The 22,451-nt window shown below is 42.4% G+C and overlaps 3 protein-coding genes across 13 annotated transcripts in view; 2 read left to right on the forward strand and 1 right to left on the reverse strand.

The window, feature by feature from the left end:
- The window catches only part of eya4 (EYA transcriptional coactivator and phosphatase 4), a 74,614-nt gene extending 66,532 nt beyond the window's left edge, over positions 1–8,082 (forward strand). For 5 of the 11 annotated variants that reach the window (XM_080832195.1, XM_080832198.1, XM_080832203.1 and 2 more), the window contains 5 exons: positions 655–713; positions 1,221–1,381; positions 1,625–1,739; positions 1,929–2,050; positions 5,802–7,164. In XM_080832195.1, coding sequence (XP_080688321.1) covers positions 655–713; positions 1,221–1,381; positions 1,625–1,739; positions 1,929–2,050; positions 5,802–6,004 — 660 coding nt within the window. In that variant the 3' untranslated portion in view covers positions 6,005–7,164. Of the gene's footprint in view, positions 1–654; positions 714–1,220; positions 1,382–1,624; positions 1,740–1,928; positions 2,051–5,624; positions 5,726–5,801; positions 7,165–7,236 lie in introns of those variants that run through there. The other 6 variants (XM_080832200.1, XM_080832202.1, XM_080832197.1 and 3 more) reach the window with 6 other exon arrangements.
- A 993-nt stretch (positions 8,083–9,075) lies between these two features.
- rps12 (ribosomal protein S12) lies at positions 9,076–12,209 on the reverse strand. The gene is made up of 6 exons (XM_080860701.1): positions 12,133–12,209; positions 11,962–12,008; positions 11,211–11,327; positions 10,878–10,980; positions 10,323–10,424; positions 9,076–9,168 (listed from the first exon to the last, which is right to left on the reverse strand). The coding sequence occupies exons 2-6, from the start codon at positions 11,973–11,975 to the stop codon at positions 9,106–9,108; spliced, it is 399 nt and encodes a 132-aa protein (XP_080716827.1). The 5' UTR covers positions 11,976–12,008; positions 12,133–12,209; the 3' UTR covers positions 9,076–9,105.
- Positions 12,210–13,644: 1,435 nt separating this feature from the next.
- On the forward strand, positions 13,645–18,121 carry LOC308381251 (SH3 domain-binding glutamic acid-rich-like protein 3; the record flags this gene model as incomplete). Its single annotated transcript, XM_080858784.1, has 3 exons — positions 13,645–13,689; positions 16,522–16,689; positions 18,059–18,121. The coding sequence occupies 3 exons, from the start codon at positions 13,645–13,647 to the stop codon at positions 18,119–18,121; spliced, it is 276 nt and encodes a 91-aa protein (XP_080714910.1).
- Positions 18,122–22,451: the final 4,330 nt, after the last annotated feature.

Genomic DNA, 22,451 nt, shown 5'->3' on the forward strand with positions numbered 1-22,451 from the left:
TTACCCCTCTCTTACCCCACTAGTGTTCAACTCACCTTCTCTTACCCCTCTCTTACCCCACTAGTGTTCAACTCACCTTCTCTTACCCCTCTCTTACCCCACTAGTGTTCAACTCACCTTCTCTTACCCCTCTCTTACCCCACTAGTGTTCACCTCACCTTCTTTTGCCCCACTCTCGCCCCTTAAGAGTTCATCTCATATTATCTTACCCTTTTCTTATCTTCTCTTCTTTTCACTGACTGTCCCTTTCCTTTCCCTCTTATCTCTTCACTCTTTCTTTTTCTGCATTCCCTGTCTCTCTCCTACCAACCCTTACTTTCTCTCCTGACCTGTCCTTTGGTCATTTCCTGTCTTCCCCATTGTCTTGCTCAGTCCCAGCATTCTGAGCTGACTATGGTAGGCTAGTGCCACCTGCTGGTGGCCTAAGGGGCTGACAGCTTGTTGCATCTGAAAGTTAATGTTCTGAAACTGTTCCATTCTGTAGATGTGGTAAACGATACAGATAAGCAATAAAGTAACCACAGCATGTGATTTGGTTTTAATCTGTTTAAATCAGGTTTACTTCCATCAGTTATATGTTAAAGAGTTTTGTAAAACAAAAAACAAAAACAAAAACTGCTTCTTCCGAGTGTAACAGCAGATTGTGTCTTTCAGGAATGTGACCAGGTTCACATTGATGACGTGTCGTCAGATGACAATGGACAGGACCTCGGGTGAGCATCTCGGTTTCCCTTACTGCACATATCTGCAGGTGCTGTAATATTGCAGACAGGTGTGAGGAGTAGTTATTGTGACGTTTGACTCACTTTAGATCACTTTACAGTTTGATATAACACCGACCATCTTGCACCTAATATGACAGAAGTAAGGCTTATAGTGTGTGAGCAGAGAGACTATAATAGAGGTATTGTTACCAACCTCATGTTACCAACTGTGCTATTGATTTAGTATAAGGGTGTGTTGTGATATTTATTGTCTGGTTGTCAATGTTGTTGTTTCTAATGGAAATAATTGTGTTGTCTTGTAGTTCATAACACATGATTATTGTTCTTACTGACAATAAGTTTGCAGTTACTTAAATTTACTACATACAGTTTTGACATTATCTTCATATCTGTTAGATATGCCATTTAAAGTACATACTTCTCATAAAACATGATTGTTTTTATTATTGACCGTAATAACAGCTTATAAAACATGATTATTGTTGTTATTGACAGTACTTACAGTTTTGCAACTGATGGCTTCCATGCAGCTGCAACCAGCGCAAGCCTCTGCCTAGCGACGGGCGTTAGGGGTGGAGTCGACTGGATGAGGAAGCTGGCTTTCCGTTACCGGCGAGTAAAGGAGTTGTATACCACATACAAAAACAATGTCGGCGGTAAGCTAATAGGCGCTAGCCTGAAGATAAACAATGCTTTGTCGCTTACAAATATTTATATGTTTTTATAAATCCTGATGAAATTTCGAGGGACATTTGAGAAAAACTGAATGGGCAAAAATGAGACTAAATGACAGTGGTTCCTATAGAAGCAGATTTACCCCTTTCACACTGGTGGCTTCCTTAAGTGCACTTGCAGTTAGACCTCCTTCCCTAATGGTGGCGGTGTGGGTGTTCGTGCAGGTCTGCTGGGACCGGCCAAGCGGGACGCATGGCTGCAACTGAGGGCAGAGGTGGAGGCCCTCACAGACTCCTGGCTCACCAACGCGCTCAAGTCCCTGTCAATCATCAGCTCAAGGTGAAAGACCAAAACACACACACCTGTGATAGCTGTGATAGCCCTACGGTCTCCCATACAGAACATCAACAGTGCATCAGCAACGAGTAATCTCCTTCTCGTTTCCTCTGTCTCTTCTCTCCATCTCTCTCTCCTTCTTTCCCTCTTTCTGTCTCCTATCTCTTTCTGGCTCTCTATCTCTCTTAACAGAAGTAACTGTGTAAATGTGATGGTGACCACAACACAGCTGATTCCAGCCCTGGCTAAAGTTCTGCTGTACAGCCTAGGATCTGCCTTTCCAGTTGAGAACATCTACAGCGCAACTAAAATAGGTATGATATGAAATAATACTGCAGTTTACATTAACTAAGATGTTTGTCTGTGAACTCTACAATCAAAGGGTACTGTTTGATATGATGGGATGTAATATATAACAATATATATTAAAATAATATATATGAGTGATATGATAGATAATATATATATATATATATATATATATATTAGTGTGTGATATGATAGATGCTATGTGAAATGATATAATGCAATATAACCCAGTGATATGAAATAATAATGTATGAAATGATCTCTGTGGCAAAAGATATGTGGCCATCAGCAGTGTGTGTCTTAGTGTGTGTGGGTGTGTGTGAGAGAGAGAGAGAGAGAGAGAGAGAGTTACTCCGGTGGTCAGGTTAGCAGACAGACAGTCATTATGTGAGGAGAAAGGCCTCTGGCCTGCTCTGGGTTCATGCCACTGACACATACTGAGCACACACTTACACACTCTCCTGTGTGCACATGCACACACACACACAGACTCCTGAACACACACTCTCTCTCCTATGCACACACACACACTCCAGAGGGCACACACACTCTCCAGAGCATGCACTCTCTCTCCTGTGCACACACACACACACTCCAGAGGGCACACACACTCTCCAGCGCATGCACTCTCCAGACATCCACATTTGTTTTTCATCTGCTCCACTTTGCTGTCAGGAAAAATGTTGAGGGTTCATTGGGAGGTTGTCTCAGTATCGGTGTGTGTGTTTGTGTTTGTGTGTGTGTGTGTGTGTGTGTGTGTGTGTGTGTGTGTGCGTGCGTGCGTGCGCGCGCGTGCGTGCGTGCGTGCGTGCGTGCGTGCGTGCGTGCGTGCGTGCGTGTGTGGAACAGACTCTGGCAGTAAAATTTAAACCAAAACAGATCAGTCCACCCCAAACATAAATAGCAGCCCTTTTCTCTCTATCTCCTTCCTCTCACCTCTTCCAATCTCTTTACCCCTCTCTCTCTCTCCTTCTCTCTGCCACTCCATCTCTGCGGTCATGTCTGTTGGGACCTTCACACAATCTGCTCTCTGATTGGCTCATCAAACCCACATGCACGTGCCCTCCTCCAATCAATTATTTGACCCCTCAGGTCACGACACTCCTCTTCTTCTCTCTCCCCTCTTTCTCTCTTCTCTCCCTTTCATCTTTCCCTGTCCTCTCCTCTCCCTCTTGCTCTTCCATTTCTCTCCCTCTTTGTCTTCTCACTCTCTTCACTCTTTCTTCTTTCCCTTTTCTTTCTCTCTTAAGTCTCTCTTTTCGTTCTCTTTCCCTCCTGTCCTCTTTCGTTCCGCCCCTCCTTCTCCATCTGGGAAGCAACGGGAACAGCGTTCCAAATGGAAACATGTCGGAAGCATCCACCCAGACCCGGCGGGTTTGGGATGACAGTTCTCCACACTGCCTCCCAGGTCAGGAGTGTGTTGCGGTGGAGGAAAGGTGGGAGGGGAGGGGGTGGTTCAGGAACATTGGGGCGGACTGGAATCAGGCTTGAATCAGGTCAAGACAAGTTTTGGTTACGGATGATCTTGGACTAGACAGTCATAGCAGCCTCAGAGAGGAGTGATCAGACCAGGCAGCAAAGATTTGGAGCGGGCCGGAGATGAGTCAGAACCAGAGCAGTTTCTGGATAGAACACAAACGGGTCATCAGCGGGTCAGGGAGAGGAATCCTGAACCGTTCCAGCAGATGGCCTCTCGTCTCATGAGAGTAAGGAATGTTAACACAGGAGTGAAGCACTGCCATGTAATCGGACCAGAGAAAACTACTGTCTGACCAGGTTCAGTGAAGTTGGGAGTGGGCCAGACTTGAATCGGACCGGGTTCTGGAGTGGGTTGGGAGAGGGTTAGGAAGAGTATGCAGGGTCAGGGTTAGGGTTCGGCCCAGAGTCGGGAAAGAATGATCAGGAGCCTTAAACGCTTTGCAGTGCTCCCATGGTGGTTAGTGTGACAGAGAGCATCCTTCTAAACTCTCTCTCTCTCTCTCTCACACACACACACACACACACACACACACACACACACACACACACACACACACACACACACATTACAATAACTGGAGCACTACAAAGTATTGAGAAAGAACAGCCGTCAATGCTGTGTCGCACTGATATGTGGATGGGCCAACCCAGATAGCATCGGACTGGATCGGTTCTGGTTCTGTGAGATTCAGGCGACGTCTGGGCAGGATTCGGCCTGTTGGCTGCTGCTGTCTGGGGAGGGTTCAGGCAGGAGAAGCAGTCGGGGAGGATAACCAACTCTCTGGCCAGACGCTAACTTGCACAAAGAGTCCACTAGAGTCCAGCGGTCAGGCCGACACACAGAGAGCACTTAGAGAGCTGACGCAGGAAACATGGCTGCCAGAGGCCATTATGCTGCTGGTCAGTAAAGCACAGTGGCTTTGGACAAGGAGCCCGGGGTTGAATAAAGTCCAGTTGCTGGAGACGAATGTTTATAATATTCTGTTTTGTAGAGCTTTGTAGGGACCATTTTGATGAATACACAGTTTTGGATGTGTTGATACTTTATAAATTACCTGTTAATGTTTGTGTGGTGTGGTGTGTCACAATCACTGACTGTCATCCTGATTTTGAGCCAAGCCAGTGTCTGTGTGTCTGCTTATTCTCTCGTGTGAGCCCCCACACATTAATACCCCCAAAACACACACTTCTGTTGCCATGGTTTTCCGCAAAACAGCATTTAACCATCTTGATGATTCATTGAAACACATTTGGCAATGTGTGTGTGTGTGTGTGTGTGTGTGTGTGTGTGTGTGTGTGTGTGTGTTTTAAGTGATTGAGTGAGAGAGAGGTTAAACTGTCAGGATGAATTCATGTTTGTCTCGATTGTTTATGGAAAGAGTCTTGTGTGCTCTCTCATTCCAAAGACTTAAACTCAAACTCTGTCACTCCCCTTAACTATCTCTCTCTTTCTATCTGTCCTTCCCTCTCTCTCCCTCTCTCCCTCTCTCTCTCTCATGTGAACTCTTTATTCCTTACTGTTTTTTCTCTTGCATTTCTATTGCCGTCCTTTCCTCTTAGAGACATAAATAAAATCTCTCCTCACCCCCCCTCCTTTCCTCCATTATCGTCCCTTCTTCTTTTTCCCCTCCTTCTCTTTTCCCCACTCGCTCATTGTCCCTCCATAAGGCTACTAATTCCTTCCAAAAGGATTAGTATTATTATAAAATGAACAGTTCCTTATAGTCACTATTACAATCACTGTTAGCCACCCTTTCTGATGAGATGTAGGGTAGAATTTAGTAGAAATCAAGAATGGAAGTAGATTTGTGCATGTGAACAGGGATGATTATGCAGTGGGCCACAGTCCAAGAAATGAAGGCGTTGTTTCCAAATGAAATGCAAATAAAGGATTATATCCTCCTCTTTCCTTGTGAATGTGTATAATGCATGAGATGGAATTAACCTTCCATCATCAGATTTGCTGTGTTGATTTCCTGGTTTTTATATCTATGAGTCTGTCCTATTATATCATGTCTGTATACACAAAATGACACCTGACTGATGCGTTTGTTTGCCCTTGTTTGTGAGGCTTTTAAGGAAGTGCGTTGTCTTTCCTAGGCAAAGAGAGCTGTTTTGAACGTATAGTCAACCGCTTTGGCACTAACATTACGTATGTTGTGGTTGGTGATGGGCGTGACGAGGAACATGCAGCCAGCCAGGTAAAGTGACCTTCTTCTCTCCTCCCCCGTGGTTCTCAACTCTGTCCTTTTTCCCCCCTTGTTTATCTCCTTGCAGGCAAAGAGAGTTGCTTTGAGCGCGTAATGCAAAGGTTTGGCAGAAAAGTAGTGTATGTTGTAGTTGGCGATGGGGTGGAAGAGGAGCAGGCGGCCAAAAAGGTAAAACATCCCACTTCCCCCCACCGGGACGGCCCGGAAGTGACAAAAACAAAAACTCGCTGTGTGACTCAAGAGTGGACTTCCTGCTTGTCCCTGAGCTAGTGTGCTAGATGTTTATTTTTCAATTCCTCTCTCTTTCTTTAAAAAGAAAATGTCTTTCTCAACCTGCATCTTTGCTGTATGTTTCATGGTATTTGAAAAAGTAGAGGCTTTTTTTAGAAAATCAATACAGACCCTGTGGACATTATAAAAAAAGGACACATGAAGTCAGTCATATCTTTTGATGTTGTAAAAGTAGAACAAAATAAGATTTAAGTTGACAGTTTGTCTGTCTGTCTACATGATCTGTATTGAGTCTTTACTGAGCTTGAAAGTGCACTTTGATTTCTGCGTTTCAGCAAGAGTTCTGTGCCTCAACAGGGACTGATTTGTATACAAAGTGTGTGCTGTGTTCTTTGCTTTTCCTGTCACTGTATACAAACAAGGAAACAAATCAAGATATCTTGATGTGTGTGCTTCTCTCTCTCTGTTCAATACAAATGACTCTTTTCTTAATGTTAGTTTAAGAATCGTTTGTCTGTAGGACTGCATGTTTGTAGCTAAAAGTGCTAGAGTTAGCCTAGCTTGCATGGTGTTTGCAGTGTGTGGGGCTTTGAGATTTTCTGGTTTTGTGTTTTACAGATTATCTGTGTGTATACGCATTACCAAATACACAGACACACACACAGACACACAGACACACACACACACACACACACACACACACACACACACACTGTCAGTAGAAAACACAATTTGCTGTTGCATCATGGGTAGGATCTCATACATCTTTCTCAGGCTATGGAGAATAAACATTCTACTCATTCTTTTCATTGTAATACTTTGAATCTTGTACGATAAGTATGTCACTGATCACGTAAACCTAATATTATCATTCGAACTACAAATAATATCAATAACCACACTGAACCCTTCAGTTCTGACCCAGGTGAACACACTCTTGGCATTGACTGACTTAGCCAGAGATGCATTTCCCCAAAGTATTGTTCTGCAACAATAAAGATCTTTAGTTCTGCAACAACCGTCGTTAAATAATAGAGATCATTAATTCTGCAACAACTGTAGTTAAATAATACAGATCATAAGTTTTGCAACAACCATCATTTAATAATGGAAATCATTAGTTTTGTAACAACTGTTGTTAAACTTTCGTTTTGAATGCTCTCTCCATTAATCAAAGTTGTTGGACAACAGTGAAGCTTTTGGGAAATGCACTCCTCGGAAAGCAGTGCTTTGTATATGTTGAGCTTGACCTTTGTCTCTCCCCGTCACAGCACAACATGCCCTTCTGGAGGATATCGAGCCACTCGGACCTGTTGGCCCTACATCAAGCACTGGAATACGAATACCTGTAAAAAAAAAAAAAAACTGCAGAACTGTACCTACCACCATTTTTTTGTTGTTGTTTCCTGTTTCTTTTTTTGTACATCTATTTAAGGAGCTACATTACACTGCTATTTTTTGTTTCATTTTGTCTTTTGTCTTTTTTAAAAGAAAAAAATCTGTTGCTTAAGAAATAAATAACTGAACTGTCTTAAGAAGACGAGGATGGCGAGAGGGAATGTTGATGTTTTTTTTTTGTGAAACTATACAAGGTCTTACTGTAAGCCGCAAACATGTTTTTTGTTTTGTTGTTGTTTTTCCTTTTCTTAGCTAAAGTGAGGTGGGACAGTGGAGAAACGAAAATTAAAATAGATTCTCCTTCCCCTCGTGGAGGACCTAATCCTTTATGCAAAAGACTTAAACTGTAACCATAACAACCGTCCTCCCCATCCTTCCTGCTTCGATAGCAACAACCTGCACTCTGAGTGACTATCTAGTGTACACCCCATAACCCATGTAAATTATTTTACAGTTAATAGTTTTAACACGGACATATATGTTGTTTGATATTGGAAAGGGTTTTGTTGTCTCTTTGTTTTTGTAAGTTTTTGGCAAAGAAGAATGTGCATAATGATTTGTTGTGCCTTATATAAAAAAAAGATGTGTTTGTGTGTTTCAATGTAATTTTTGTTTATTTTAAATATGTATGTAGATAAATTAAACGTAAAAAAAAATGAATGGGGTCCTTCCAGATTATTCACTTCTTACACCCACTGAATGGTTTTGAATGCAACACACCCCTTTCTATTTTATGGCATTAGCCTGGTAATGAAAACACTGGAAGCTATTGAGAATCTTCATGGTATGGATGACATACATCAAACCCTAAATACTCAAGTGTCCAAAGTAATCAGTAGCCAGTAATCAAATTATTCATGTAGTTAATTATTGCCATTTACGTGTGCACATAAAAACACAATTTTGATCACTAGCTATACCACTGTTCCTGAATTTTTTAAAAGCCTCTCCAGATTGAAATGTTTTGCCTTGTACCACAGGTATCACGTAAACAAGGACATGTTACAGTTGGATAGTCGAGTCTCTTTTCCTAACCATTTTTCAGGAGTCAGGAGAAGATGCGAGTTCAAATTCATAGACAAATTCATAGACAAGTGCAGTGCTATGAGAATCCGACTGCACTTCCACCAGGCTACTAACTATGCAGAGGTGAATGTCATCGACATGGTTACGTTAACCCAATTGGTGTTGCGGACACAAGGAACTGTGGGATAGTACCATGTCCCTTTCTTTTGGTCCAGTGCACCCTATACTAACCAATACGAAAGGAAGCACCTTTCCAAAGCATTCAGAGAATGCGACCAGCTCATGGCAGCCAGGAATATTTCAAAAATAGACTATCCAAAAGAGGTGTGGGTTTTTTGATGTGCGAGACTCCACGGCTTAAACCAATGCTATGCAGATATTTGGCACTTTGAGGTGTATTCACTCTAGGCAGACACACCTCTTGCATTGAGGTGAAAATGTAATCATGGCATCACTAAGAGACACCAGTAAGCAGGCAACCCTGCTTTTTAGTAGTGTCAACTGTGCAACATTGAATAGACCAACAAAGTCTGATCCGATTGATCCGTCCCGCCCTCCACTACTAGTTTTAGTTTACATCGACAGCAGCAGTTTAAGAGGGCTCAGATACAAGTAAGGTGTCCTAGGATACGCTTCCATTACCCTTTATGCAAGAGGAACACACCAGGCAACACAAACACAAGTACTTTCACTTCAAAAAGGTTTTATTTTGCGCTTTACTTCTTGGACTTGAAGTACTCCTCAATGACATCCTTGGCCTGTGACTCTTTGCCGTAGTCCTGTTGAAGAAAAACATAGAAACTTAGGATGTAAAAAGCATCACACACACAGAATGCAACGTCCATGAACATGAACTATGGAGGCAAGTATTCTAGACTACAAACACTAAATTCACAATACATTACTTTATTTTTTATAAAGAGTCAAGCAGCGAGATATAAAGCAAAGCTAACCCAAATTACATTAGATGTAATAAAATTCAATGGGATTTCTCCAACCTGATCAGATTTGTACCGTACAAACCAATTGGCAGTAGGAACAGGATTTCAAACACTTCATACAACAGCCAAATGTCACACGCGCACACACACACACCTGAGTGCTTCAAATAGGGGGAGTGCTATACCAAAACAAAACCTCCCATCACCTTCAGGTTAAACTAGTGGGTGCCATCAAGAATTAACGGAAGGCAAATAAATACACATATACAGCCAATCAATGGAACCACAAGAGCTAGATGACATCTTGCTATACATCACAGACATGAACCCATCCTAACAAACAGGTTATCTGTGTGACTACTGATCCCAAAAGTAACAGGAGCACTTGAGGCCTCCTCTCCCCTCGTGAGCATCATACCCTGCAGCGGTCCCGAATAGGCTCTGGACAGGAACCCTTTAGCACAAAGGTTCTCCCATCCTTTTTTGTCCCGTCCACCTCAACCTTGTGTGCAATCAACATTCTCCAACTCAGCAAATTGCTTCCTACAGTACTCTAGCAGACTGCTTTATGCACACTCAAAGTCTGGTGTTCCTACATAGCATATGGGAAACATCCTTTTTTTTTTTTTTACTACCCGTGTGTAGTGTCAAAAGCAGTTTGAAATGAGCATGCTTCATTTGCATTGTAAAAGCCAGAGAACTTGCCTTGGTCAAGCCAACCGACAAAGAAAAAGGTACAGTAAGGTGATTCTAAACCAGAACATTGGATCAAATTCGGTTAAGTGTTAAATCCTCTAGCAGTCCATTTGAATGCATGCACTTAAAAAAATAACTTTTTTAAACAGTGGCTCGGACTGAGCCGTACAATATTCTAGCCAAACACATTGCTTAAGCACGAGAGACACGCCCCCAACAACCTTTCGCCAGAATCACAGACTGTATGTTCATCATCAACTTAAGCGCATTCTCCACAACTTGCCCAAGCGCCTCACCTTAACGACCACACAGCTGCAGCCCACTACCTTCCTGGGTTTGCCCTCGCGATCGATCTTGCACAGACCAACCCACTCGCCGAGCTTCTTGTTGTCGTCGACCTGAGAGGGGGCAAATAAAGACAAACACGACAACAGTTTTTAACATCCAAACGTCACTGTTCTAGAACACATGCACAACTGTTGACATCTTCACATCCCTGTCAAGACACCATACCTTGATGAACCGGGTCCCAGTATACCTTGGGTGTTCAGAATGTCATTCGTAACCAAACTAACAAGAATACTTACAGATATAGACCCTTAACCAGTTCAGACTTGCCCAGCTGTGTTTCATTAAGAATTGGGTAACATGGCAATTATCCTCACTGGGTCCCAGTAGAGGGAGCCAATTTATCCTCACTGACACAGCATCACCTAACTCGAACTGATCAAAGCTAAGTCCACTAATACAATGTCTAGAAAAAGGCATAGGATGCATAACAACCCAAGTATAGATATTCTCCATCCTAAATACCTTCAGAGCTTAACGGAATAACAAATGTGGAAGCGTACCTTGATTAGGTTGATCTGGTGCTCAGCGCAGAGGGCCTCCACCAGTTTGACGTACATGGGCTCGTCACAGTTAGATGCCAGGACGCAGAGGTGAGCCTGGCGCCTGTAAGAAACACACTGACTGATCAGAACTTGCACCTTCCATCAGAGCAATGTCAATGATACAATAAACATCAGCATCTCAGACAAGATATTGGGTAACAGTGGCGATTATCCTCATGGACTTCAGTAGAGGGAGCCAAATCATCATCAGTGATACTGCATATACTCCAAACATTTGCTGGTTCTTTCAGATGCTAAAGCCTATGTACCAAGAACTGGAAGAATACTCACTTGTCGAGCGCCTTGGCTGCCTCGCGGATTCCACGCGCTAGCCCGTCGTGAATGAGTGCGGTCTTCAGCACCTCGGGCAGAGCGGTGTTGACATCCATCACACCTCCAGCAGCGATGCTAGGGAGACGCGCACCGAAACACAACATATTACGATGCTGTCTGGGTGGGGCGATCACATTGGACTATTTAAAGTTAGCCCATGGCATTTCAGATTGCGTTTCACGCTCATGATTAAGAGCGAAGGGGTATCCGACTAAGAATTAAAAAAAATCATCATTTTCAATGCCAGGGCTGACTGATGAAACGTCAAAACTTCAAGCAGCCATAACTTCGCGCTGCATAAGCCATGTTAGCCGGCTATCCTTCAAGTGAACACAAACTATGCAGCATAGTTTTTACTGGTGTTAGTTATCAGCATTGCATCGCAAATGTCATGCAAGATGTAAGATAAAGAGTGTGCACTGTAAAGGCAAAGCACGTTACAACTACATCAGTTCTCACGAAGCGGGTAAATTGGGTAGCATGCAACATCATTAGCAATGAAGCAACGAGTGGCTTTCATCCTCAGTTCAGAAAGCAACCGAGAGCAGTGCGCATCAATTCTCACCACTTGGTGACCAAACAAACCTACAGCACTTGTAAAGCTACTTATGAGTTACACGTCTTGTAAAAAGATCAACTGCAGTAACTGACCAACTTCGTATTTATGTGGTAGTGATGTATGCAGTACGGCGGTAATGGTCACGCTTACCCTTCCTCGGCCATTGTAGAATTATGATGGATGGTGGACTTAAAATTCTGCAATAGTCACAAAACATGACAGATGTGTTATCATTCATGTTAAAAAGTACAATTTAAAGGTACTGACATGAAAGATGGATGATATTTCAGATGGATTCTCTTGGAGGTAGGGAATACTCACCCAATCCTATATCCGACAGCGGGTAAAGAGGACGTCATAAGAGCGACAACATTGCTTTATTTGTTAAAGGACCCCAGCGTAGGTTAGCTGCCCAGGACAATGCCTGTAGAAGAAGTCGCAATCTTCATGATGGTAATTGTAATGCACTCAAGTAAAGCTAGAGTAATTAATACTTACATTTCTTGTCATGTTCTTATTTTTTCTAATTTCACGAATGCTGTCGTATAATCTATACACTGTGTTCAGCAGCACTAAAGAAATTGGGAATGTCCTTTCATTTCCACATCAATTTGGAGTTTTAATAGAAGTATTCAATTGACATTTTAAGCAGTGATAATGCTGGATAGTAGAATTTGAATTATTGCAAGAAATCATTTCAATTGAATATTCATGTAAAACATGTCTTAATTGTAGGCTGCCTTTTTGGTTCAGCCTGGCCCCACAGCCAACAATAATTGAGTTTGTTAACGATGAATGAATAATCAACAACAAATATTCAAACTGTGAATCATTAGATTTGCCTGACTTTTATTATTAATATCATTAATGATCACATTACTACATTACTGTTTGGACCTAACAGAATAAAACTTAATTTTCTTAACTGCTGTTGAGGAGGCTACTTACAGAGCCTTTGCCAGCCAGCCAAATAATGTGCATGCTTGGGCAATCTGTGCAACCGGGAAAAAAAAGCAGTAAGTGATATTTCTTGTCCAAATGTTCTTGTCCTGTAATTATCTAATAGCAATATAACCATGCATTTTTAGGGTTAGCTTCAGCTGTTTTAATGTTTGTTTCCATGATAAACATATAGATAGGAAAATGCAATAAAAATAGACACTAAGAAACAGAATCACGCCTTTGGTGTTATACAATTGCAGTGAAGCTACTTTTATTTCACACAAAAAAATACTCACCTCCTCATTAATGATACTTATAACATTATAACATTACTTAAATGCTCCATAGTGCTTACCTTGACAAAGTTCTGCTATCATATATACAGTTATAGGCTAAGTGTCTGAAACCAGATCACTGCAAGGGCCCAGTAAGCTGGGTTTCATCTTCACTGTCAAGATTAATTGTCAGTGACTTTTTAGATTACTTTCATTTAGCTGGCTGAATTGAAAATAAATCTGTATCAGCTCTAGCGGAAAACAATTCAGAGTCCACACCTATGCAGTCTTACATTCCCGCAGGCCAAGCTCAGACATGTCTGTGTGTGTGTGTGTGTGTGTGTGTGTGTGTATGTGTGTGTGTGTGTGTGTGTGTGTGTGTGTGTGTGTGTGTGTGTGTGTGTGTGTGTGTGTGTGTGTGTGTGTGCTGTAGTTCTCCTTGACATCTAACCAAAGAAGGCACTTGCAAGTCTTGCGGGGGTGTGGCCTTCCAAGTGAGCCATGTCAAAACCTGCTCACCTGGTCGCTCACACTCACACACCCACTCGCACACACCCAAATCTACACACCTCAGCACACACCACTGCCGTCCCATAACTCCTCTCTACACAGCAGCATGACTATCACCATCTACTTCACCAGCGTCAGTGGATCCAGGGAGGTCTGTAACCCACCTGTTTGTTTGTTTGTTTGTTTGTTTGTTTACGATTGTTTTGCTGTGTGTTTTGAGTGAGGGTCGTGTCCCCCCGATGATGAGGTGGCCCTACATGATGACATGCTTGCTCACAGTAGGTGCATTCAGGTCCTCACTGGGATTGGTGAGCCACTCTCCTCTAAAACCTGACCTGTCTGGCTGCATATGATCTGTTTGCTGCTTGTGTACTCACTGCCAAATGACTGGCTCAGGCTCACGACAGTTGTTTCACTCATGAGTGAATCACATTCTGTCAAAAAAGAATGTTTCCTTTGCTACTAGTGATAAGGTGGATTATTTATGGCTGAACCAAACAGTTTTAAAAGTCAGTGATGTTTATTGTAGGACACTTAAACCAGCAATGACAAAAATAGGTTATTTTTTGGGAAAACAAAACATGTGAATAAGGAACCTCGAGATGAGCATCCCTGATTGCCACTTACAGTTGCATGGAATAAGCCTTGTTATAATTAGTAATGCCAACAAAGCATACAGCAGGTTAAATGCTCTCTCAGGTACAGGCAGTCAGGTCTATGGCAGTGTGCTGCTCCCTGTGCTAAAAACTATCATGTAAAACCATAGATGTTTTGAATGCTACGTTTTTTTCTGTACGTTCTCTCCATGCTTCTAACTCACTTCACATTTAGCAAGTAAACATAAAGAGGGTATTGGAGATGCATCTCTCAATGAATCTGTAAAACAAGGCTTGTTTTTAAATGAGATGGATTAAGTCGGTGTTCCATCACATGAGCATAGGAGAGTCTATACTTGCCCTTGCACTGTGAAATGGTTGGAATTACCTCTTAATAATGTCTGTTTGTGCAAGTCCAACATGTAAACTACCTGAGATGGGGTTGATGCCATTTTAACTCAGTTCAGGCCAAGTTCAAGGACTGACTTGCAACATTTATATTGGTTTTTGTGTGTGGCTGCAATGCTGCGCGTATTCTAGAGAGCAGGATTACCATAGCCTAACTCTGAAACCAGAGTTAATGAGCAGGAGGGAGGAGATGGGGAGAAATTCAGGGTTTGTTTGTTCACAGTCAGTTGCCATGGTAACTGACCCAAAGTTTGAGTTACCTCTCTTTCGGGAAATAATAACCCAGAGTTTCCCTCATCTCAGGGTGAACAAACCCACAGTTTCATCAAAAACTTGCTTTCTGGAATACCCCCCTGATTGTGATGTTTTGAATGATTGACTCAAACAGGAATGTAGCTGCCCCTGTTGATGCCTGATGATAAAATCATTCCCCTGGGCTACCCCACTTAGCCTCCTCCCCCCAGCCTGTCTCTGGATAGGTGTGCCCCACACTGTCTAGACTGTAGGAGTGGTTTCATTGAGAGTCTTACTGTGATTTGGAGCAGAGTGTTTAACTTATTTTGTGGTTGAAAGACAGACATAAAACACCTGTCTGTCAGTTACACTCAGTTGGCTTCATGACTCACTGTAGCAACACCTTTCAGGGCAGAACTCCTCTGTCTGACGGGATGCTGGTGCATGTTGGCTAAAGGTAGCAGCTGACTGACTGAGCAGCTGAGTGAAATGAAGCCAGATAAGGTTCAGACCAGCACCATATTAAGGCCAGATCAGCACCATATAAAGGCCAGATCAGCACCATGGCCAGATCAGCTCCATATTAAGGCCAGATCAGCAATATATTAAGGCCAGATCCGCTCCATATTAAGGCCAGATCCGCTCCATATTAAGGCCAGATCAGCTCCAGACCAGCTCCATATTAAGGCCAGACCAGCACCATATTAAGGCCAGATCAGCACCATATTAAGGCCAGATCAGCTCTATATTAAGGCCAGATCAGCAATATATTAAGGCCAGATCCGCTCCATATTAAGGCCAGATCCGCTCCATATTAAGGCCAGATCCGCTCCATATTAAGGCCAGATCAGCTCCATATTAAGGCCAATTCAGCACCATATTAAGGCCAGACCAGCACCATATTAAGACCAGATCAGCTCCAGACCAGCACCATATTGAGACCAGATCAGCACCAGATTAAGGCCAGATCAGCTCGCTCCATATTAAGGCCAGATCAGCTCGCTCCATATTAAGGCCAGATCACCACCGTATTAAGGCCAGATCCGCTCCATATTAAGGCCAGATCAGCTCCATATTAAGGCCAGACCAGCACCATATTAAGACCAGATCAGCTCCATATTAAGGCCAGATCAGGTCCATATTAAGGACAGATCAGCACCATATTAAGGCCAGATCAGCACCATATAAGGCCAGAACAGCACCATATTAAGGCCAGATCAGCACCAGACCAGTACCATATTAAGGCCAGATCAGCACCAGACTAGCACCATATTAAGGCCAGATCAGCACCATATTAAGGCCAGACCAGCACCAGACCAGCACCATATTAAGGCCAGATCAGCACCAGACCAGCACCAGACCAGCACCATATTAAGGCCAGACCAGCACCATATGAAGGTCAGACCAGCACCATATTAAGGCCAGATTAGCTCCAGACCAGCACCATATTAAGGCCAGATCAGCTCCATATTAAGGCCAGATCAGCACCATATTAAGGCCAGATCAGCACCAGACCAGCACCATATTAAGGCCAGATCAGCACCATATTAAGGCCAGATCAGCACCATATTAAGGCCAGATCAGCACCATATTAAGGCCAACGCTCTATTATGGTGTGCTGCCTTTACACACACTCTCTTTTATGCTTATGTCATTGTAAGCTGAGCTGTTAGAATTAATTCCCCATCTTTGAACTTCCTGAGAATGTCATGTGACAGCTGTCCTCTCTGCTCTCTCTCCTTCAGCTGAAGCAGCAGCAGACTGAGATCTTCCAGTTCCTGGATGCCAAGAAGATTCAGTACAAGGCGGTGGATATCGCCCAGGACTCCAGCGTGAAGGACGAGATGAGGAGCCGGGTGGGCAACCCCACCGCCATGCCTCCGCAGCTCTTCAACGGGGACTCCTACTGTGGGGTGAGTCGTCCATACCCAAACCACCTGACCACACTACTGCTGCTCATCAACCATAAGGTCAAAGGTCAGGCTCAGCTCCAGAGAGGGTCCGATCTACAAACTAGTTTGGTCCACCTAAAATACTTGGTTAATGCCAGCCAGCCAAGGGACTACTCTAGTGTTACCTGCAGTCGAGTATGGAGGTCATGCTAACATGTCCTGTTATGTATAAGTTATCTTGGCAAAAATGTGCGAAGGGCACAAGGCTTAGACCACCACTCCACTATCCTCCATCATCCCCTATTTTACTTTAACTCAAAGGCAAGAAAAGCCTAGTCAGAAAGGACAGTTGATCATTCATGTAGCTTCTCCTCATTTGGGTTCATGTGAAATTAGCACTTGACTTGAGGTAAAGCAAGGAGTGGATGTGTTGTTCTATTGCACCTTACTGCACTGCATGGCTGAGATGACGTACCCATGTGACCAATACATTCTATTGGAGTGAGTGTGGATGTGGCTTTTTCTACTTGTTTGGTTTACATCATGTGTGCAGAGTCTATGAACAGGTCATTATTCAGGTAGTACTTCCCAAACAGCAAACAGCACTGCACACACACTCATACCTTGCAGTTCATCACACACACGCGCAAACAAACACACACAAAAACGCACAAACACACACACACATACGCATACACACACACACACACAAAAGAACACACACGCAGTCCAACACACACATACGCCCACACACACACACTCAAACACGCGAGCACACACACATAAGCACACACACGTACGCATGCACGCATCAGTCATTCAACCCATTCAGGTGTATCTAGAATTTTACCACAGCACACTCTCATCTTGTAGGACACTCCCACCAAATAGTCTTATGAGTGTGTGTGGAATGTGGCTTGACTATGCCTTGAATGCTGTTTTAAGGACTTTTATGTTGTCTGTCTCTGCCTGTAGGCATGGTGCGTTATTGAGTTTGAGTATTTACTCTATCAAACTATTAATTCTTCTTTACTACCGTAAAACTAATATACAGGTTTTAGTGGCATATTATGGCCATTTCATGAACATATAGCCTGTTGGATAGCAGCAGTTTACCATCTAGACTATACTGTACCATCTAGACTATACTTTGATTAAGAAATAATAGCAAAAAAATGTAAATATTAACCTGAATAAAAGCAATGATTCTTTTACATTTACAAGCATATTCAGTGAGGTAGGTTTTGCAAATTAGTTTTAACTAACATACCTGAATATTTTGTACCTGCATACTCAGGTTATGACAATAATGATCTGTATTCTTCCTGGAAACCATAGCAGTGGGAAAACTGTTGTCTACCATCTCTGTTGTCCTTCCTTTATTTTGCAGGATTACTCCGTGTTCTTCCAGGCCAGAGAGGACGGAAAAGCAGAGACCTTCTTCAAAATCTGATAAGAGTTACAAAATGTTGTTTCGCTTCAGTTTTGTTGTTTCCTAAATAAACTGTTTTGTTTTTGGAGATATTTGGAGTGATACCTCACTTTCTTTTCCTGATTATAAATCAGCTATTTCAAATGACCTGAAAATGAACCTTTACATTGGTAACTCCATATGTCTTACCAGTAGCTGGGTGCATACGAATGAATGGTCCACTGACATGCAGTAGTACAATTTACAATCTAATATTACTGTTTGAATTAGGTTTGCTGGTCAGCATCAGCTCAGCCTTGCCTATTAATGTCACCACACGCCACTGCTCTGTAGGGATCCTTTGCATGTTGTCAAACACTAATAATAACATTATGAGCCTGTCAGTGGCGACAACCGTACGTGAGTTCTCCTTTTATTCTTGTTAATTCTCTCACTTCAAACGGCGGTCATATTACGCTCTGCAATGCGGTACCTGTTTTTTTACTTTGCGTCCTGTGTCTTTAAGACTCCCGAGCAACAAGTCATGTGTCGCTTTGAAAAAATAATGAAAAAAATCCTTAAGTTTCGATTCTGACTGGGGTTTGGGTAATTCAACGACCAGAAGTGCGGTGGTGACATCTCGGGTGAGTAGACTTTGACGTTATTTCAGTAATCAGTGTAGTTTGTTTTGAATAGTCCGTGTATTCTGTGCTTTTGCAGGAATATTGTTGTTGAAAGTTCTAATAAGTTCCTATTAGTTCTACCTCCACTTCATCGACATAAGACTATGCGTTACTACATCACTGCACATATCATAACAATGTATGTGTGGCGTGTTTTCATGTTTGCTATAGCCTATATTCTGGAAATTATGAGCTATACTACATGAAAAAAGCTACGATGTATTATGTTTAATTTAATAGTCTTCATTCTTGATAAAGACTAACATTATGTTATGAGGCCATCCAGATAAAAAGTATAACCACACCTCTACAGAGCTGCCAACTTTTCAAAAAAGTCTCTTGGAGTGAGAGTTTGTCGGCACGCAGTAGTTCTAGTGGATTTTAGGTTGTATGCTCAAGAAGTGCAATACCTGAACTTATTCTGATTCATGTTCATCTGATCATGAATTGTAGGGCCTTCTACTTGAGCTGAACATTCAACCAGAAAACTATGATTGTTGTGCCTAAATGACTGTCTATGAACCACAATATAGCCTTATTATTAGACCTGTGTTTAACCCTTGTATGGTATTCATTTTTTTGTTACACAGAAGGTATTGCGGGTCTGGTGGACCCGCTCGATTTTTGGGTGTTTAATTCAGTACAATCAAACAATTTTTTGGGTAAAATACTCAACTGATGTTTACTTCATCTCAATTAAAACCAATATGAACAGCAAATATGGTTAATATTGGCCCTTTAGCTTTGTTATATCACATATGAATTTAATACGTTTTTTTTTTTACAAAAATCAAGAAAATCAATTATAATCAAGATATCAGTCGACAAAATTCAACAAATTTACAAATGATGCAAGGGTTTTCTAGTCTGGGAAGTCCCGCCCCTCTTCTCCGGCCAATTTGATTTCGCCTCTGAAGGGGGTCTGGCAAACTTCAAGTTCACTTCAAGATTTCCAGAATCCTTGGAGCCAATCACAAACTGGCTTTTGGCTACCTGGCGCGCCATTGGCCGATTTAAAATAACCACGTCTACCGTAACAAAAGCGAAACTTAAGAGAAAAGCACAGTAAACTATATACTGCTCTCGCGGCTGTCTTGGATGATTTCAAAGGCAAGTTTTCTTTGAAAATAGAACAGAAACCTGCTCTGGAACAATTCATACAGAAAAAAGATGTGTTTGCTTTATTACCGATCGTTGTATCGTTGTATAGTATCGTTGGTCTGATTGGTTAAAGGCGTGTCCAATTACGTGAGTGAAGTGGACCTCCATTGAGGAGTTGGCCAGACTAACTGAGCAAATGAAATGCGGTGAATTCCCAGACAAAGGGTTTTCATAACTATTTGATTTATGTGAATTTAATTTGAAAACAGGTCAATTTACATAGCTCAATATGAGTGGTTGGGGCACCAGCATCGTCCTCCTGAATCCTCCTGATGGTGGCTTTAGAGGCTGAGATTCTTGGAACATGTTGTCTTCCCAGGGTTTAAAGGTTTCCCCAGTGACTTTCCCAGTTCCTTGAGAAAAAGGCTTATCCTCTGGAGCTTCCCTCTCTTCCAATCCGGGTTCAGTGCCATCCAGGTGACAAAGGCGTTGTACGCCAAGATGTCCAATATGTACAATAAAATCGGCAGTGGACAGTGTATGGTCCGTCTTTTGCAGCTGTCGGCAGACACCAGCTTGTCCATGTTGTCCACCCCACCTTTTGTGGCATTATAATCCATGATGATGTCTGGTTTTTGATGCTCCAGGCCAGAGATGCTCCCATCCGTGTGCAGTGTACTCATGGGTACAACATTCTTGCGTTTCTTTGGCACATAGGATACCAGGGACGCGTCAGCCGTGTACATACATTTAGAAGAGTTGACAGGCCTGTTCTATGTAGGCAGCAGTTGGGGTGGGAGCTCAGATCTGTTTTTCCTTATTGTTCCCACCATGGTCAGTTCCTGTCCCAGCTTGTAGGATGTAAAAAAAATTAGCATGTGATGTTGTGTCCACTGAGTCCCTGAGCCATGTCCAGGACAACTCTCATTCCTTGATTTTTCTAAGGGTGTCCTCATCAGGTTACCCTATGTAGATGTGTAAGTTCAAGCATATGAGGAAGTCGCATCACAGAGGCAGCCCAGATCTTTATACCATATTTTGCAAGTTTAGATGGTATTTAATGTCTAAAGGGGCAGGGGCCCCTAAATGGCATCAGCGGCAGAAACAAAACTCTTACTCTAACTTACTGACACACTCACTCCCTCAATCACACACACATACTTAGCCTACATGCAAACAAGGTCCACATACACACAAACACACACAAGTGTGCGTGCACACACACAAACAAACACACACACACACACACCTGCAGGCACACTCACATACACACGCGGGGCAAACACACACACAAACACACACACACACACACAGACAGACACACACACACACACACACACACACACACACACACACACACACACACACACACACACACACACACACACACACACACACACACACACACACACACACACACACACACACACACACACACACACACATACACACACACACACACACTTACACTTACACTTACAGCAGACCCAGACAGGAGGAAAACTGACTTTAGGTTCACAGGACCTACAATTTCCACACTTTTATTTGCCCCGGGTCCAGTGGACCCGAATACCCTCTATGTAACACAAATGTGTAGGGGGGGGGGGGGGTTACGGTGTGCGCTCAATGAAAATGTAGACTGATATCCGTTCTTCGCATAAAATGAGCCAAAGCCAATGAGTTTCAGTTTGAAAAAATGATTAGAAGTATTATTTTTGTTTTGATCAAAAGTGAAAACGGGTCCCACAGACCCGAATACCATACAAGGGTTAAGATTTGACCAAGGTAGGTTGATTGACATTTTGATTACAATGGTATTCAACTGTATAAACTCATTGTTACAAAAAAATAAAAACATTTGATCACAAAAAAAAAAAATGTTATTCAACTAATTCAACCTATATTGTTAATATTTGTATTCTTAAGAGCACTTAATGATTCATGTTCAGCAAAAAATGACACAAGATTAGTTAAGGAGAAATATTTTTCATTATTCAAGGCCTCCCACCACACGTTCCATCAAACAAAAAAGTGCAACAAATACAGTGCTTAAACAGTAGCCTTTTTAAGCAAAACAATGGGTGACACAATCAACACACACACACATATGTATAATTAAATGCAATAGTTGAAAAACAGCAATACATTGATAAAATCCCTGAGGAAGGGGAAAAAACTCTCTTGGGCTTTCACACTGCTACGATTTGCATTAAGGAAAGATAATACGGTGTTCATGTTTCACATTATCAAAGGAAAAACAGATTATATGGCATTCACATAGCAGAAGTAAGTTCACAGTTATACTGCTCATGCAAATGTTAGATGGGTACATTAATAACATTCATTCTTGTGCCAACAACATCACCTAGGCGCTGGAAAATGTCCTAGGAAAAGACGTTGAGCTGAATCAGCACACAGAATATCTGCCTCCTAGTAACGTCTGCACGGATCAGTGTGTTCTACAGGATGGGCAAGTATTAGATCTTTTTATACATTTTATTTTTAGTTTTGTTTGGTGAAGAATGGTTGCCTCAAACGCACCACTAGGCTCACAATGTGTGTTCTTATTCTGATCATAATTTTCTTTT

The sequence above is a fragment of the Sprattus sprattus genome, assembly GCF_963457725.1.
Source record: "Sprattus sprattus genome assembly, chromosome: 2".
Lineage (NCBI taxonomy): Eukaryota > Metazoa > Chordata > Actinopteri > Clupeiformes > Clupeidae > Sprattus > Sprattus sprattus.

Coding starts and splice junctions, on each gene's coding strand:
- rps12 (XM_080860701.1), bottom strand. Junction 10,981..11,210: donor GCAGCCAAGGCGCTCGACAA/GTGAGTATTCTT, acceptor TGTTTCTTACAG/GCGCCAGGCTCACCTCTGCG. Junction 10,425..10,877: donor ACCAGATCAACCTAATCAAG/GTACGCTTCCAC, acceptor GCCCCCTCTCAG/GTCGACGACAACAAGAAGCT.